The sequence below is a fragment of the Pelophylax lessonae genome, assembly GCF_965119305.1.
Source record: "Pelophylax lessonae genome assembly, chromosome: 2".
In the NCBI taxonomy this organism is placed as follows: domain Eukaryota; kingdom Metazoa; phylum Chordata; class Amphibia; order Anura; family Ranidae; genus Pelophylax; species Pelophylax lessonae.
The window spans coordinates 95,434,940-95,453,772 of NC_138769.1; the positions used below are offsets into that span (position 1 = coordinate 95,434,940).

At 44.2% G+C, this 18,833-nt stretch overlaps 1 protein-coding gene across 1 annotated transcript; it reads right to left on the reverse strand.

Moving 5' to 3' along the window:
* Positions 1-17,168: 17,168 nt before the first annotated feature.
* On the reverse strand, positions 17,169-17,603 carry LOC309547962 (histone H2B-like; the record flags this gene model as incomplete). Its single annotated transcript, XM_082247955.1, has 1 exon — positions 17,169-17,603. The coding sequence occupies one exon, from the start codon at positions 17,601-17,603 to the stop codon at positions 17,169-17,171; it is 435 nt and encodes a 144-aa protein (XP_082104081.1).
* Positions 17,604-18,833: the final 1,230 nt, after the last annotated feature.

The following is an 18,833-nucleotide window of genomic DNA, read 5'->3' on the forward strand; positions in this document are numbered from 1 at the left end:
AACTAGGCAGCCGCCTAGGGCGCATTGCCACCTAGGGGCGCAGCCACGAGTCAGCATTCTCTCTCCATCATGAATGATCCTTGGGAGCTGAAGGGAGGTGCGGCAGTGGGGGATAAAGAAGGGACAGAGGAAGATGCCAGGTGTCTGGGGCAATGGCGTAACTACCAGGCCCTGGATTTCCACCATTGTTGGGGCGGGGGGCCCAAGAGGCAGGAAGGGAGCCCACCGGAGTGCTGCCTGCATAATGATCCTCTTCATCTGGAGCTGAGCGGCCTAAACCCTGGGCAGGACGTGACTCTCTACACTGAGCTGGTGGGCAGCTGTTCATTTCCCTGGGTCAGTATTAAGCAGGGAGCGGAGGAGAGCTGAACCTGAGCCGGAGCTCGGCACTGGAGGGCGCCTCTTTACTGGAGCAGAACCGACGAGGCACTGGAATGGTCTGAGGAGGTTGGTGATGAAGGATGTGCGGCGCTCTCTGACTGCTGCTTCTCCCTCCACCAGGAGCCAGTTGGAGCTGTGGTGAGCACTGTGGTCCAGGAGAGGAGCATCCTGGGAGAAGAAATTTAGCAGGATCACAGTGAAGGAGGGCAGAGTGCGGGCCACTCACTTCATACTGCCCAGTGAGTGTCCCCAGAACAGGGGATCAGGGTCCCTGGGTGTGACATGGAGGATCCCTGGTGTGAAAGAGAATTGGGGTCACCAGGTGTGCCACGGGGAATCTGAGTCATAAAGGTATGACATGGGGGATAGGGGTCACGAGTGTAACAGGGGTTTGGGGTCACCAGGTGTGCAATGAGGAATTGTGATCCCTTGGTATGTCATGGGGGATTGAGGTCCCCAGGTGTGACATGGAGGAACATCAGGGTCCCCAGGTGTGACATGGAAAAACATCAGGGTCTCCGGGTATGACATGGAGGAGCATCAGGGGCCCCTGGGTGTGACATGGAGGAACATCGGGGTCAGTGGGTATGACAGCACAACGTGGAGGAATATTGGGGTCCCAGAATGAGACATGGGGAAACATTAGGGTCCCTGGGTGTGACATAGGGGGACATCAGGGTCCCCGGGTGTGACATGGAGGAATATGGGGGGTCACTGGGTATGAAAGAATTACATGGAGGAACCATCAAATCAGGGTCACTGAATATGACATAGAGGAGTTTTTATTTCTATATATTTTTATCTTGAAATTCACTACTATCTGTTCCTTAAAGGTTGATTTTACACACCATAACAGAGATTTATCACCACTAGAAAACGCACCTTATTTATTTGTCTCACATTTTTCTGGCAGCGCCAATCACTTCCCCTTTTATACATATATATATTTGATACATCCCTTTATAGGGCTGTATTTTTGAGGTGGGCTGCAGCCAAGTCTGTTTTTTAGCTTTTAGGCTCCGTTCACATCTAGGCGTTTTGGGGCGTTTTTGGGGCGTTTTTGGGGCGTTTTTCTGCTCTAGGATCAGCTCTCAAAACGCCCAACAAGACAAATCCTATTCATTTCAATGGCCCCTGTTCACATCTGAGCGTTTTGACGCTGTATACAAAACGCCCAACGCTCAAAAAAGTACATGAGCTTCTTTTTGGGCAGATTACAGGCGTTTTCCATTGATCTCTATTCAATCTAAAAACGCCTGCACAAAAATCGCGGTAAAAATCGCGGTAAAATCGCGGTAAAAAATGCCGCAAAAATCGCGGTAAAATCGCGGTAAAAAACGCGCGAAAAACGCTACGCTCAGGTGTGAATGTAGCCTTATCCTAAGCGCGGATTCCTTTGGCTTTTATCTCTTTTTAAACCCCCTTTTTGTTTTATTTTTTTTTTTGGGGGGGGGGGGGCGAGTAGCTAGTCTCGCCTAGGGCGTAAAATAGTCTAGCACCGGCCCTGATTATGTGTGTAAAGGTGTAATGAACAGAATGAACCTGAGATGCATTCAGTACATTTAGTCTGTGTGCATGTGCTACTTAACAAACCTGCCTACAGCTACCTTTGTCCTGTTGTCCCTTTGAAAAAAACCGATGCCAGAGATGCGCAGCCACAAATAACACAAGAGATGAAAGCTGAGATCAATTCTTATGTTTATTGAGTTACATGTCATTTTCTGGTTTGGTCCAAGCTGTGTGATGCCTTTTAATTTGACTTGACTTTCTCAGGTTGTAATTGCCCATTGCTTTGTTGTCCTTCGATAAGGCATATTTGGTCAGAGCACTGGGCAGCAGGAGGCAAATGGCACTCTTGATATCCCTGGATGTAAGAATCTTTCTGTGTTCTCGTAGCATTTGTTTTCCTCCTTCAATTACCATCTTGTCACAAAGGTATTTAATAAATGAGGACATGGCACTCCGAGCTGGGGTGGACATGGCAAATTTGGGGCGAAGACTGGTGCGGACCTTCCTAATGCTGAAGATGTAGGACACATATCTGCGTTGCTTAGGAGGTGCTTGTATACGAATTCTCCTTGTCATACGTCTGCCATGAGTTTGACGCTTGACAGGCATCCGATTCTTGCTAGGTTTAGCCATCTTTAACTGTAAAAGAAGACTGTTAGCCAGCTAATCCCATCATCCTATGCACATTTACTGTCTGATAAACACAAAGCAATTTGCCCATTCCCTAAACCAAATCTGATTTGGTTCTGTTTAAAGTTTTGTAGGATATGCAAATCCCATATGAAAAAGTTGGCTGCCATATTGGATGGAGTGGAACTAAACCTTCCTATCCTTCTATATGCAGAGGAAGCTGCCATCTTAGCCTCTAATTAGATTTTGCCATGGTGCTGCACACATGAGCAGCTATGACACCAGACATTTGACAGCTTAAAAGATAGACTTGCATAAGAACGCTGACAACCTTGACATTTATCACTGGTGCAGTGCAACACAGAAAAATTCAGACAAGCATTTCCACAGAATGCCAATAAAAACAGGCAGCCAGCAATCCAAAATGATTAAATGTACAAGTCTTTATTTGCTACAATAACTGGACAAAACCGCGTACGTGTTTCTGCCAGATGGTCTTAGTCGTACCATGATGCTATAAAGAATATGGCAAATAAAGATTTGTACACTTGGATGTTTTCGGGTCGCCGGCTGCCTATTTTTACACTTGGATGTTTTGGGTCGCCGGCTGCCTATTTTTACACTTGGATATTTCGGGTCGCCGGCTGCCTATTTTTACACTTGGATATTTCGGGTCGCCGGCTGCCTATTTTTGTTTGCATTTTGTATGGGTGACTGGAAGGCACTTGGAACCTGAGCATTGATTTCTCAATTCCCTCTTAGAATTTATTGGGACTCCGGTTTGAGCTTCGCTTTTTCTGATCACATTTTTCCACAGCTCAATGGATGGACTTCATGATGAGCTGAATCAGCATATTGCACCATTCCCTCACCACTGGCAATATCTCTAATAACCTACCCCCCCCCCCCCCATAGTATTAATAAATTAGGGACTAGAGTGTTTTAGCATGTGGGCAGTGTGTACTGCCCCTTAATAACATTATAATTATTTCCAACTCAGGCTATTACTATAAACCTGCCCATGTGCTCTCAACTACAATTGGAGCAACTTGGCATTGGCAACCATTAGCATTGCTCTGAATAGATGATGTGCTGGTGGGGGCAGGGCATAGATTTGCACACACTATCACACTGTTGATAATGTGCAATGTTAATATAGCAGTATTGGTGCTCTATATACTCTGTAACTTTTTTTGTGTTTGAACTTCATTGAAATGCGACAAGGTGACACTTCATTCAGATTTTTTTGGCAGCAGTGCTGTGGTGAGAACTTCTATGCTAGGGAACAAGACTTTCTGTGTTGTGTTGAGAAATACTGCCCAGTGCAGCCCAATGCATCTGGTTTGAACAAGCTCTAAGGAGGTCACTAATGGGCCATACACACTATAAGATTTTCTGAAGACTTTTTCCTTTAGACTTACCAAAACCATATAATATGAGGTCAAACCTAAACACTTTCAATTTGTATGCAATCTGGCAGGCCCTTGCACTACATAGAAAAGGTAAATCTGAAGGAAATCTAACCACAAAAGTTGGATAGTGTGTATCCAGCTTTAGTTTTAATTGAACTTACTCTAATGTCTGATGATGTCCCTAGGAGTTAGAAGCTAGGGGGTCATCTGAAATATGACAGTTGGTCGCTTGGCAACTGCCTGACCTCATGCTGAAAACCCACACTGGGCTAAATTCATTAGGCTATACGGATTGTTATTTCCAGCAATGGCAGTCAATGGGAGCAGCAATCGTGTCATTAAAAATAAAGACCATTATGACAAATAACACACGCTTTACAGCTTAGTGAATTGGGTCTGCTGTCTCATGAGTGTCCATGCTGTCTTCCAGCTCATAGGGTCAAGAAGTTGACAGGGAGAAAAACACCAAAACTCTAGGGGGCCCTCATTTCTGACATTGAAGTCCACAAGTCGTCTTCAAATATGCTAATTAATACTAAATAGGTAGCTAAATATTTCATCGAACTGCAAAGTTATAAGCTTTTAAGAATAAACATTCAGATTCTTACTTGAGCTTGAGTGATGTTTTCTTAATGGCCACAGGGTTGGTCTCCTTGGACAAAGGAATGATAGTTGTGGAAGTTTAGCTAAGAAACCTGGTAACAACAAAGTGATACTAAATCAGAGAGGAGCACCAAAGAGGATCTGCTTTTAATTCACCACATACGTGTGTAGTGGGGATCTGATGTTCACATAAATTACAGTATTAATAATAATTAGAATTTGGATATTGATTAATAAATTGAAATAAAAATTGTTTTGCTTACAATAAAACTGCAGAAAGACCTATAGGAAAGTTTTGTGATGTGGAATGTAAAGCAATTAAATTGAAGTGTGTAGGTCCTGTCATCCCTATCTGTCCCCATCAGTCTCCATCAGTCTTATTACCTCTTCCTCAAGGCAGCTTGGTCAGTGCGTCTTCCCTCCTCCAAAGCCAAATCCAACTGTTACAACTGTCATGGCATGCCGAGCTTGTATGGGTTGCCTGCAGTCATGTGACTGTAACCGCATTTTCTTAAGTGTCCAATCAATTTCTGTTGCTGGGCTCTGCTCAGGAACGCATGGCAACTAAATGCCTATTGGCTGACTGGTGCTCATACAGTACCTGTGTAGGTAAGCCATTACCTCCTACAAGTTCTACCTAGTACAGCCAGCACAGGCAATTTTTCTGTATGCATATTCATTTTAGCCCTAGTATCTCGGGAAGTGCCTGGACAAGGTCATCTAGAACCCAGGGCAAACATGCCATATTGCCCCACCCCGCAAGATGTATGATGACATTATGTGTCACCCCCCCCCCCCCAAAAAGAAATATTTCCTCCCCCCCCAGAAACAAATTGAGCACTAATCTGCATGCTTACACCCTAAGTATAAATTCCCATCCTCTTGGTACATATCCGCCCCCTGCTGAAATCCCCTTCCCAGCATAAATATTTAACCCCCCAACCCCTAGCTCAAATACTCTCATTTCCCATGTGCCCCCATCACACATCCACCCCCCCTGAATAAAAAATTCCCCCCTCCTAATACATATGCTCTAACCCTCAAAGCACGAATCCTTTCCTCCCACTCCAAATCCTCCCTCCTACCACAAATTCTTCCCAATCCCACTTGCCAGCACAAATTCTCCCCAAACCCCCATCCTAGCACAAATCCCCCCCCCCCCAAATTTCCAATCCTAGCACAAATACTTCCAACATTGCCTGCTAGCACAACCCTCACCCCCCCCCCCCCAAAAAAAATAAAAAATAAAATAAAACATTCCCCTCCTAATATCCTACTACAAATTCCCTACCATATTACATTTTCTTGCACAAACCCCCCAAAATTCCCCCTCCTAGCACAAACCTTTTTCCCCCATCCCAGCACAAATCCCCTCAAATCACCACTCCTAGCACACCTCTCCAAATTTCCCCTCCTAAATCAATTCTTATCTCCTGCCACCCCCCAAATTCCTACTCCCAACACAAATCCCCTTCCCCAGCCTCCATGTTGTGCTAACCCATCTCACATAATACCACAGTGCCCAGGGCAGCCGCCCATCCTGCCCACCCCTTAATCCATCCCTGACCTTGGGTAACATTTTTCCTCCCCCAACGCCACAGTGTTACAAAAATGGGGACAGGGCTTCCAGGTTGAGACACACAAGGCTCTCAACAAGGTTGATGTATGCTTACCACCACTGTCGGGGTATGACAGCTTGGCATGATTTGGATATCCTCCTTATCTGAATATTCTGGCTGAATTTAAAATTGTGCAGGTTTATTTGCAACCCACCCACAATCCATCAAAAAATACGTGGAGAAATAATGTTGGATTGTGGGTGAGTTGCCATGGTAACAGGGACACCTGCCAGTAATCATACTGGCTCTTTAATGTTTCTGCCGCTTATTCGGTGGATTGCAGATGGTTTGCCACAGTAACAGGGAATGTCAGCCAGAGATTGCGCTGACTTTTGAATGTTTTCACTTCTCGTTTGGTGGATTGTGGTCGGGTTGTCACAGTTATGGGGAAAATCACCAAAGATCATACCGGCTTTTGAATGTTTATGCCATTTATTTGGTGGATTGTGGGTGGTTTGCCATGGCAACAGAAAATGCCCATCAGAGATTGTACCAGCATTAAAGGTTTTCACTTCTCGTTTTGTGGATTGCGATTGGGCTGCCACGGTTACAGGCATGCCCACCAGAGGTCTTATTGGCTTTTCAATTACCCACTTCTTGTTTAGTGGATTGTGTGTGTGTGTGTGGGGGGGGGGGGGGTACCATGGTAACAGGGACACCCACTGGAGATCACGCTAGCTTTTTAATATCATCACTTCTTGTTTAGTGGATTGTGGGTGGGTTTCCATGGATACAGGGATGCCTGCCTGGGATGATCCCTGCCTGGGATGATACCTGCTTTTGAATGCTTCCAAAACATTCAAAACCCAGTACAATCCCTGGATGGCATCTCTGATACCATGGCAATCCACCTACAATCTACTAATCAAGAAGTGCAAAGCAGTATGGGATGGGGTTACCCTCGGAGTCAGCAAAAACCACCATTTTAGACAACATTTAACCTAAACACGTTTCTGGGTACCAGCATTTATAAACAGTGATTCATTATCAATTAAAATGCAACACACATATATCGGCTGAAAATACAATCTATTAGTTATAGGTGTGGACAAATTATTACCATGTTTATTTAATCAATCTCAAAAGAGATTGCTAAATAGATCAATTTTGAGAGAGAATTTTGTTTACATTTTTTTTTGTTATGTCGATCAATTTAGTTGTATTGAATGATCATATGATATTATATGTGTGTTGTAAGATATATGCTCCTGCGCTATCGCTTTAACCACTTCAATACAGTGCCCTTTTACCACCTCCCTGCCCAGGCCAATTTTCAGCTTTCAGCGCTGTCACACTTTGAATGACAATTGTGCGGTCATGCTACACTGTACCCATATGACATTTTCTATCATTTTTTTCACACAAATAGAGCTTTCTTTTGGTGGTATTTAATCACCGCTGGGTTTTGTTTTTTTTCTTACTAAAAAAAAAAAAGAAAAAAGACAGAACATTTTGAAAAAAATAAAATTTTTCTTATTTTCTGTCAGAAAAATTTGAAAATAAGTAATTTTTCTCCTTCACTGATGTGCGCTGATGAGGCAGCACTGATGGGCACTGATGAGGTGGCACTTATGGGCACTGATGAGGTGGCGCTTATGGGCACTAATAAGGTGGCACTGATGAGGAGGTACTAGAATGATGCACTGATGGGCACTGAGAGGTGGCACTGATGGGCGGCACTGGCAGGCACCGATGGGTGGCACTGAAGGGAACTGACGGGGGGCACTGATGGGCACTAACAGGTGGCACTAATGGACACTGATGGGTAGCACTGATGGGCACTGTCAGGTGGCACTGATGGGCACTGATGGGCAGCACTGATGGGCAGCACAGATGATCAAGCACTGATGGGCACTGAATGGCAGCACCATGGGCACTGATGGTGGACACTGATGGTGGACACTGATGGTGGGCACTGTTCTTTACCTTTTCTGTAATCAGGGCACTGATGATCAGTGCCCCAATTACCTGTCCTAGACTCCTCTTTGAGTGCCGGTTCACACTTCCGCGTTTGCGATGATCGCATGTAATTCGGAGGGCACTGCTCCTAATTACATGCGATCTGATGTGCGGATGCGAGTTCAGCCATACACTTTGTATGGCTGAATTTGCACTGTATCCGCACCAAACACGCACATGAGGCTTTTTTTGAGCCGCTGTAGAATCGGATAGCAGAGTGGTTCACACTTGTGCGATCGGATTCTGTGCATACTTGCAGATCGCACTGCGATATGCGATCGCAACTGGGGGTGTCGTTAACTTTTAATTGACACCCCCTGCGTATCGCATATGGCAGTGTGAACTGCCAGATGTGCGGATGCGATGCGGGAACATGCTGCATATTCGCAGCCTTCCCGCATCGCAGAAGTGTGAACCGGCACTGAGGAGGAGCCGCTGATCGGCTCTCCTCGCCACACACTCTGACAGTGTGAGGCGAGGAGAGCCTATATACGGCACTTCCCAATTTACATGTGACTGGCTGTGATTGGACAAAGCACATCACATGGGTGAAGAGCCAAGATCGGGGTCGCACCGTGCCCTAGCAACACGGCGTGGCCACGATCGCTAAAACTGCGCGCCCCCGCAGGCGCACGAGAGAGGCCATTCTGGGACGCCGTCATATGACGTCATCCCAGAATGAGAGCCGTACCGCTCTGCCGTCATTTGACGGTGGGCGGGTGGTAAGTAGTTAAGTATACTCGGATGATTAACTGCTGCAAACTCTAGTATAGCTAATCTGTGGCTAATAGGTGATAAATGTTGAACAGTGTTGGTGCTGCGCTATTAGTGTGAATGAGCCTAATGTGATCAGTGCATACAATGCATAATATTAATGCCAAACATAAATTAAGCCCAAGAAAATTGTGACATTAAACATACATTTATATAATGCTTTCTAATCCTGTGCAAAATAACTGAATATACTGGAACTGGTAAACTACACATGTGTGAATCCACAAATTCAAATAATGACAAATGTGTTGCTCAATGTCAACAAATATTAACAGTGCTACACAGAGAACCTCTATCGGTGTACAGTAAATGCTATATGGACAACATGAGAAAATAATCTAAAAAAAATAATAATAAGTCCGCTTGAAATTGAGTGTAATCTGGTGTGGTATTTTGAATAAAGGTGTATCCCTTCACCATTAATTATATATGTTGTCTGGTTTCTCTTCCTTCAAATGTTGTGACACCTATGTGCACTTAAGATAACAGCATATGTTGGTATCTTTTCCTGGTTCTTAGTATGTCCCGTCTGCCTTTAGGGGTCCTCCTATGATCTATCAGGCTGGGTCTCTATGGTAAGTGGTTTCTCCTATGTGATGATCCTGGGGGTCCCTCCCGTTGTGGTTCATGTTAGTTAGGAATGTAACTCTCCATAGTGAAGTATCCTTTTTAAAAGTTTAATGTATTAGGAAACAGTTAATTTACCTAATTTTTCACAAAGTGCAATGTGCATATACTCCACGAGAGGCGAGCTTGTATTATTGCATCACTTCCGGTATGCCTCTACTCACACCCTAAGCGTTGCGTCACCTACACGTGACTTTATCAGGGAATATATTATATACATTAATATACAGTATGTGTGGCCACCATGCGATCATTTTTTTTTTTTTTTGTTTCATAAAAGTTTTATTGCAAAAGACAAATTATACAGAAAACAGAATTAAAAGCAAAAGGTAGATACAATAGTGAGGAGAGAACATCTTTTGTATGCCTGTTTGCAGGGCTTTTTTTCAGCTGGAACTTGGTGGAACTCAGTTCCACAACCTGTGGCTCAGGTCCTCTGCTCCCTACTCACCACTATCACTTGTAAACACAGAAGTCCGGCTTCTGTATTTACAAATGTCAGCTTGTCTCCCAACAGCTGAGAGCAGGATGGGGACAAGAGAGATGCAGGTTCCTGGGGTGCAGTGCAGCTACCGACACCCCCACTGGATGATCTCCCTAAAAGTGAAAGAGGCAGAGCCAGCTACAGTGTGCGAGGAGGTACAAGAGACTGAGTGCTTCAGCTTAATACAGCAACAAACCTATGACATGTAGAAGTCGGTGAAGCCTTTAAGGAGGTGAGAAAATGGTGGCAGTGGAGAGGGGGTTGCATGCAAAGGCCAAAGCTGAAGACGGGTGAAAGTGAGATGTGGATGAGGAATGCAGAAGTAAGTAGCTGTTGAAGAAGGCTAAACTCTGCACTCTGTGTGTAGCACATCTGAACTCTACTCTGTATGCAGCACACCCCCGAACTCTGCACTCTGTGTGTAGCACATCTGAACTCTACTCTGTATGCAGCACACCCCCAAATTCTGCACTCTGTGAGTAGTGCATCTGAATTCTACACTCTGTATGCAGCACACCCCCGAACTCTGCACTCTGTGAGTAGTGCATCTGAACTCTACACTCTGTATGCAGCACACCCCTGAACACTGCACTCTGTGTGTAGTGCATCTGAACTCTACACTCTGTATGCAGCACACCCCCGAACTCTGCACTCTGTGTGTAGCACATCTGAACTCTACACTCTGTATGCAGCACACCCCCCAAACTCTGCACTCTGTGTGTAGCACATCTGAACTCTATACTCTGTATGCAGCACACCCCCAAACTCTGCACTCTGTGTGTAGCACATCTGAACTCTATACTCTGTATGCAGCACACCCCCAAACTCTGCACTCTGTGTGTAGCACATCTGAACTCTATACTCTGTATGCAGCACACCCCCGAACTCTGCACTCTGTGTGTAGCACATCTGAACTCTATACTCTGTATGCAGCACACCCCCGAACTCTGCACTCTGTGTGTAGCACATCTGAACTCTACACTCTGTATGCAGCACACCCCCAAACTCTGCACTCTGTGTGTAGCACATCTGAACTCTATACTCTGTATGAAGCACACCCCCGAACTCTGCACTCTGTGTGTAGCACATCTGAACTCTACACTCTGTATTATGCAGCACACCCCCGAACTCTGCACTCTGTGTGTAGCACATCTGAACTCTACACTCTGTATTATGCAGCACACCCCCAAACTCTGCACTCTGTGTGTAGCACATCTGAACTCTACACTCTGTATTATGCAGCACACCCCCGAACTCTGCACTCTGTGTGTACCCTCCCCCAAACTCTTCACTCTGTACATAATACACTGTATTAAAGCAGAACATCAGGCAATATATATATTTAAAAACAATCTAGTTATATATGCATTGAAATGCCCACTTGGAGCTTTTACCCCCTTCCAGCCCAGGACAAGTTTCAGCTTTCAAAGCTGTCACACTTTGAATGACAATTGTCCGGTCATACAGCACTGTTCCCATGTGAAATTTTTATATTTTTCACACAAAAAGAGCTTTCTTTTGGTGGTGTTTACTCACCACTGGCTTTTTTATTTTTTGTTAAAGAAGGGGAAAAAAACAAAACATTTTGAAAAAATAAAAAAAAATTGATGAGGCTGCACCGATGGACACTGATGAGGCGGCACTGATGAGCACTGATAGGCTGCACTGATGGGCACTGATGAGGCGGCACTGGTTGGCACTGATGAGGAGGCACTGATAAAGCTGCACTGATAGGTGGCACTGATGGGCACTGATAAGTGCCACTGAATGGCACTGATATGTAGCACTGATAGGTGGCACTGATAGGTGGCACTGATGGGCAGTGATAGGCAGCACTGATAGGTGATACTGATGGTCACTGATTGGAAGCACTGATGGGTAATGATTGGCAGCACTGATGAGCAATGATTGGCAGAACTGGTGGGCACTGATTGGCAGCACTGATGGCCACTGATAGGCAAGTGTTGGTGGACACTCATGGCAGCACTGGTGGGTGTCCATTGGCAGCACTGGTGGGCACTGATAGGCAGCACTGGTAGGCTCTGTTGGGACTGCACTGATAATCAGGACACTGATAATCAGTGTCCTGATTATCAGTGCAGATGTCCCTTAAACAAGGAATGGCAAAAACGGGCTTGTGTTTACATTGTGATCAGCTGTCATTGGACACAGCTGTTCATGTGGTAAAGGCCATTTACCCCAATCTGTGATCAGGTGTTTTGTAGGATACAAGGGAGCTTAGCATGTTCTCAGGCAACTCAGACTAGTTTAGGGGAGGGAGGCACAGGGAGCAGTAACAATATTAAAACATATTTCTAAACCAAAGTGAACTTATCCAGGGCTAATGTTTACAGCCCAACTCCATGATCAGCCCCTTACACCCCAATTACCCCCCATATGTATGTTATGCTTAATGTTGTTTTATTCTTCCCATCTCCAGATGTTTTCAGGCCAATCACATGACAAGCAGGGTTCTTTGCCCAAATTTCTCAAATCTTTTCCAGTCTTAGCAGACCTGGAAGTGTACCCAAAACGACCCAAAAGTTTAAAGTTTTCATTTTCCCCAGGCAGTGTATCCTGTTTTTTTCTTTATCCCTTTTCTAGATTTCTTTAGGTTGGTCACATCATGCGCTTGATCCTCTTTCCTGTCATTGGGCATTCGAGGCTTAGGCAGAGAGCGGCATTGAGGCGATGATATCAGCATTGTTCTTACATAATGGTTTCCTGGTAACAGGGGGTGAGGGGTCCATGGTGCCCAGTATTCACAGAATTGTATCCATCCTCTGTCTTCAAGGCAGCATGGCACTTGGATTAACCTCCCTGGCGGTATGATTATGTCAGGAATTCTGTACCAAAAGCGGTACAATTTTTTTGCATGGAAATTTGGCATTATGTATTATAGGCCTACAATTCTTAGTAATTACTGACTTAAACCTGACCAAAACAAGAGTCTAGTAGACATCCCAGATGTGATAAATTTGAAACACAAACACGTGAATTATAATCGAATCAATAATATTTTATTATTTAATATATAATATATATATATATATATATATATATATATTATATTATATAATAAAACTATATTATTGATTCGATTATAATTCATGCGTTATATATTTTTTATATATATATATATATATATATATATATATATATATATATATATGTATGTGTGTGTGTATATATATATATATATAATATAAATGTTATGTGTTTGTGTTTTGTGCAACGTTTGAATTTCCCTCCCTAGTTCCGCTCCCATGCAACATTGCTGCTGCAGGGAACGGAACCAGGAAGTCCTCATACCGACGAACGAGCGGCAGGGATCTCGGCTGGCGATCACAGCAATGGGAGATCATCGATGGATCGCCAGGAGAAGGTAAGAGACACGGCTGCTCGCTCTGCACATCTACCCCGAGCGTGACTCGGGGATACCGATAATAGCATGGAAAATCCACCCCGAGTCACGCTCGGTGATACCGCTAAGCAGGTTAAAGTACCAAAGTCATAGGGGTTGATTTACTAATAGCAAATAGACTGTGCACTTTCCAAACTCTTCAAGAGCAGTTGCCCAGAGCTTAGTAAATGAGCAGAAGCTCTGCTGACTTTCATCATCCAATCTGTGCAAGCAAAAATGCTGTTTTTTTTTTCTTGCACGTGATTGGATATTCATGCAAAGTGAAGCTTTATCTCCTTTACTAAGCTCTTGAGCAACTGCACTTGCAGAATGCAACTGCACTTTGCAAAGTGCACAGTCTATTTGCCTTTAATAAATCAACCCCCAACACTAGATTTACCATAAGGAAGGTAAAGAATTTAGAACCCTGGATCTCCAGAGACTTGGTCTCCCTTAAAGCCTTATTTGTTTGTAATTCATTCTGCACCTTTGAACATCTTAGGTATTTGCACGGGCTCCCTAGTTCAGCAGCAGACCACTATGTCATCATAAAAGAATTCTTTCAATCTCAGAGTTCTTTGACACTTCACCCACCATACACAGCATTTGAGACCATTTGTTGCTCCTCCCCTAGGGGTAGGGGCTTGATCTCAATGTTGTATGCACATTTAAATAATTCTCCTTTACCGGAGAAACAAAAATATATGATTAAATGGGAAGAAGACCTTAATTGTACATTTTCTGTTCTTGTATGGCAGGGTATGATTGGTAATCTACGTAAATGCTCACGTTCTAGTGCGTGTAGAGAGTCCCCTCTTAAACTTTTTACCAGGTGGTATTTGACCCCCTCCCTGGTGCACTCCTTTTACGGTTCAGTCTCACCCTCCTGTTTCAGGGGTTGTCCAGACTCAGAGGAGGGTACTCTGCTCCATCTCTTCTGGAGCTGTAGTCGTTTGCAGCCCATTTGGGATGGAGCCAAAAACAATATATCATGGGTGGTGGGCTCAGACATTACCCTCTCCCCGAAAATATGCCTACTTTTTGCACGGGTCCCGGGGATCCCCACTCCAGCCTCTAGGTTGGTCCACACGTTGATGTGCTCCATTCACTGGATGATTGCCCTTAATTGGCGATCTGATACTCTTATCTGGTCTCAAGTGTTGTCTAGAATGGAAAGCATCAGGCTCTCAGAAAAAAAAATTTCACTCACTACATGGCTCAATGCTGGCCTTTCATGCCAAGTGGGATACCTGGGATTCTTGCTAGTTATTATTGAGCTTTGAGGAGTTTGTATTATATCTACCATGATGCTTAACTGTACTCTCATGTCATTTCTAATCCGATCTGCATGTACAGTGGGTACGGAAAGTATTCAGACCCCCTTAAATTTTTCACTCTTTTTTATATTGCAGCCATTTGCTAAAATCATTTAGGTTCATTCTTCTTCCTCATGAATGTACACATAGCACCCCATACTGACAGAAAAACACAGAATTGTTGACATTGTTGCAGATTTATTAAAAAAGAAAAACTGAAATATCACATGGTCCTAAGTATTCAGACCCTTTGCTCAGTATTTAGTAGAAGCCCCCTTTTGATCTAATACAGCCAGGAGTCTTTTTGGGAAAGATGCAACAAGTCTTTCACACCTGGATTTGGGGATCCTCTGCCATTCCTCCTTGCAGATCCTCTCCAGTTCTATCAGGTTGGATGGTAAACGTTGGTGGACAGCCATTTTTAGGTCTCTCCAGAGATGCTCAATTGGGTTTAAGTCAGGGCTCTGGCTGGGCCATTCAAGAACAGTCACGGAGTTGTTGTGAAGCCACTCCTTGGTTATTTTAGCTGTGTGCTTAGGGTCATTGTCTTGTTGGAAGGTAAACCTTCGGCCCAGTCTGAGGTCCAGAGCACTCTGGAGAAGGTTTTTGTCCAGGATATCCCTGTACTTGGCCGCATTTATCTTTCCCTCGATTGCAACCAGTCGTCCTGTCCCTGCAGCTGAAAAACACCCCCACAGCATGATGCTGCCACCACCATGCTTCACTGTTGGGACTGTATTGGACAGGTGATGAGCAGTGCCTGGTTTTCTCCACACATACCGCTTAGAATTAAGGCCAAAAAGTTCTATTTTGGTCTCATCAGACCAGAGAATCTTATTTCTCACCATCTTGGAGTCCTTCAGGTGTTTTTAAGCAAACTCCATGCGGGCTTTCATGTGTCTTACACTGAGGAGAGGCTTCCGTCGGGCCACTCTGCCATAAAGCCCCGACTGGTGGAGGGCTGCAGTGATGGTTGACTTTCTAAAACTTTCTCCCATCTCCTGACTGCATCTCTGGAGCTCAGCCACAGTGATCTTTGGGTTCTTCTTTACCTCTCTCACCAAGGCTCTTCTCCCCCGATAGCTCAGTTTGGCCGGACGGCCAGCTCTAGGAAGGGTTCTGGTCGTCCCAAACGTCTTCCATTTGAGGATTATGGAGGCCACTGTGCTCTTAGGAACCTTAAGTGCAGCAGAAATCTTTTTGTAACCTTGGCCAGATCTGTGCCTTGCCACAATTCTGTCTCTGAGCTCTTCAGGCAGTTCCTTTGACCTCATGATGCTCATTTGCTCTGACATGCATTGTGATCTGGAAGGTCTTATATAGACAGGTGTGTGGCTTTCCTAATCAAGTCCAATCAGTATAATCAAACACAGCTGGACTCAAATGAAGGTGTAGAACCATCTCAAGGATGATCAGAAGAAATGGAAAGCACCTGAGTTAAATATATGAGTGTCACAGCAAAGGGTCTGAATACTTAGGACCATGTGATATTTCAGTTTTTCTTTTTTAATAAATCTGCAACAATGTCAACAATTCTGTGTTTTTCTGTCAGTATGGGGTGCTATGTGTACATTCACGAGGAAGAAGAATGAACTTAAATGATTTTAGCAAATGGCTGCAATATAACAAAGAGTGAAAAATTTAAGGGGGTCTGAATACTTTCCGTACCCACTGTATATCATGACAAAAGTTCTTTTGCTATTTGCACTGTTTTTTACTCGCTTTATACATTTGTTGTATTTTTTGTACAATGTGATTTGAGTTGTTTGAAATGACTTTCTAATAAAAATCTTTTGTAAATAAAAAAAATAATAAATCAACCCCCATAATGTCATAGTAAGTTTACATGCACATGGACGCATTTGCTCTTGCAGCATAAAGACACTGCATATTTCTGGTGTTCTAGATCTTCTAGAGTTGCATACAGCTGCCCATAGACATGAATTGGTGCAGCCTATTTGCGTAAAGTATTGCATGTGCGCAGACCTGACCTGAGGTGCATTCGGTACATGTGCTACTTTACAAGTCTTTGTACAGCTGCCTTCCTCCTTTCATGTCTATGGGCAGCTGTATGTAGCTGTAGGACATCTGGGACACCAGAAATGCACAATGTAAAGCTGTATGTTATAAGTATGGATGCTGCTTTTGCTTACCCCTTCTTTTGAAAATGCTCTGACGCTTTACTACTTTCCATACCACTAACTTCGAACAAGTATGCAAATAGCAAGTTCTGACCTTACACTTACTCTCCTGATATGCATATTTGTTCTGGGTCAGGAGGGACTCAAGTTTTGAAGCCAGGAGCAGCTAGGCAATAAGTATGTTTAATAGGAGCTCAGCAATGGCTTGGTGGAACCTGTTGTTCATTGGAAAAAAACTGGCACCAGAGATGCGTGGTCACAAATAACACAAGAAGTGAAAGCTGAGATCAATTGTTACATGTTTATTGAGTTACATGTCATTTGCTGGTTTGGTCCAAGCTGCGTGATGCCTTTTAATTTGACTTGACTTTCTCAGGTTGTAATTGTCCAGTGCCTTGCTGTCCTTCGATAAGGCATATTTGGTCAGAGCACTGGGCAGCAGGAGGCAAATGGCACTCTTGATATCCCTTGATGTTAGAATCTTTCTGTGTTCTCGTAGCATTTGTTTTCCTCCTTCAATTACCATCTTGTCACACAGGAATTTAACAAATGAGGACATGGCACGCCGAGCTGGGGTGGACATGGCAAATTTGGGGCGAAGACTGGTATAGACCTTCCTAATGCTGAAGATGTAGGACACATATCTGCGTTGCTTAGGAGGTGCTTGTATACGAATTCTCCTTGTCATACGTCTGCCATGAGTCTGACGCTTGACAGGCATCCGATTCTTGCTAGGTTTAGCCATCTTTAACTGTAAAAGAAGATTGTTAGCCAGCTAATCCCATCATCCTATGCACATTTACTGTCTAATAAACAGAAAGCAACTTCTGCATTCCCTAAAGTCTGATTTGGTTCTATATTTAAAATTTTGTAGGATAAGGTGCAAATCCCATATGAAAAAGTTGCCCGCCATATTGGATATCTGTGCTTAAAGTGGAAGTAAACCTTCCTATCCTAATATATGCAGGGGAAGCTGTTATCTTATGCCTCGTTTCCACTGAGTGGTACGGTACGGTTCGGTTCAGTACGGTACGGTTTGGAACGGTACACATTGCGTTTCCACTGCCAATAGTACCCTTTTCATGATAGGCGTGGTGTAGCTGGTCACAGCAGGAAAGCTGTGATAGACGATTCTCTGTCAACCAATCAAAGTTCTGCAGAGTGTAGCTCCACCCAGTTGGTACGGGTCTAATGTGCTTGGTACCCCAACGAAAGGGTACCAAAAAGTGGTACGGTTCGGAATTGGGGTACCATTCATAATGGAAACGGCATAAATAGCGTACCGTACCGAACCGAACCGTACCAGAAAGCTCAGTGGAAACGCGCCATTAGTCTCTGATTAGATCTTGCCATGGTGCTGCACACGTGAGCAGCTATGACACCAGACATTTGAGGGCTTAAAAGACAGACTTACATAAGAGAACTGACAACTGTGACAGTTAACACTGGTGCAGAGCAATTCAGAAAAAGAGAGAGGCTGCATTTTTGCACAGCACAGTGGATGGCACCGCAGGTGATCGCACTACAGCGCACTGGAAAAAAACTTAAACTTCATGATGAGCTGAATCAGCATATTGCACCATTCCCTCACGACTGGCACTAGTTCTAGTAATGTATCCCCCCCCCCCCCCCAGTATTAATAAATTAGGGGTTTTAGCATTCGGGCAGTGTGAATTGGCCCTCTGTAACATTATAGACATTTCCAACGAAGGCTTTTACCTTTACCTTGGTAAACTCCGCAACACCTGCCAATGTGCTCCAATGTACAATCGGAGCAACTCGACAGCCATTAGCAGTGCTCTGATTGCTAAGAAGGTTGGTGGGGGCAGGGCATAGATTTGCGCACACTACCACATTGTTGATGGTGTGCAATGTGAATGCAGCAGTGTTGGTGCTCTGTAAACCCTGTAACCTTTTTTTTTTTCTTTTGTTTGAACGTTATTGAAATGCCACAAAGTGAAATGTCATTCAATTT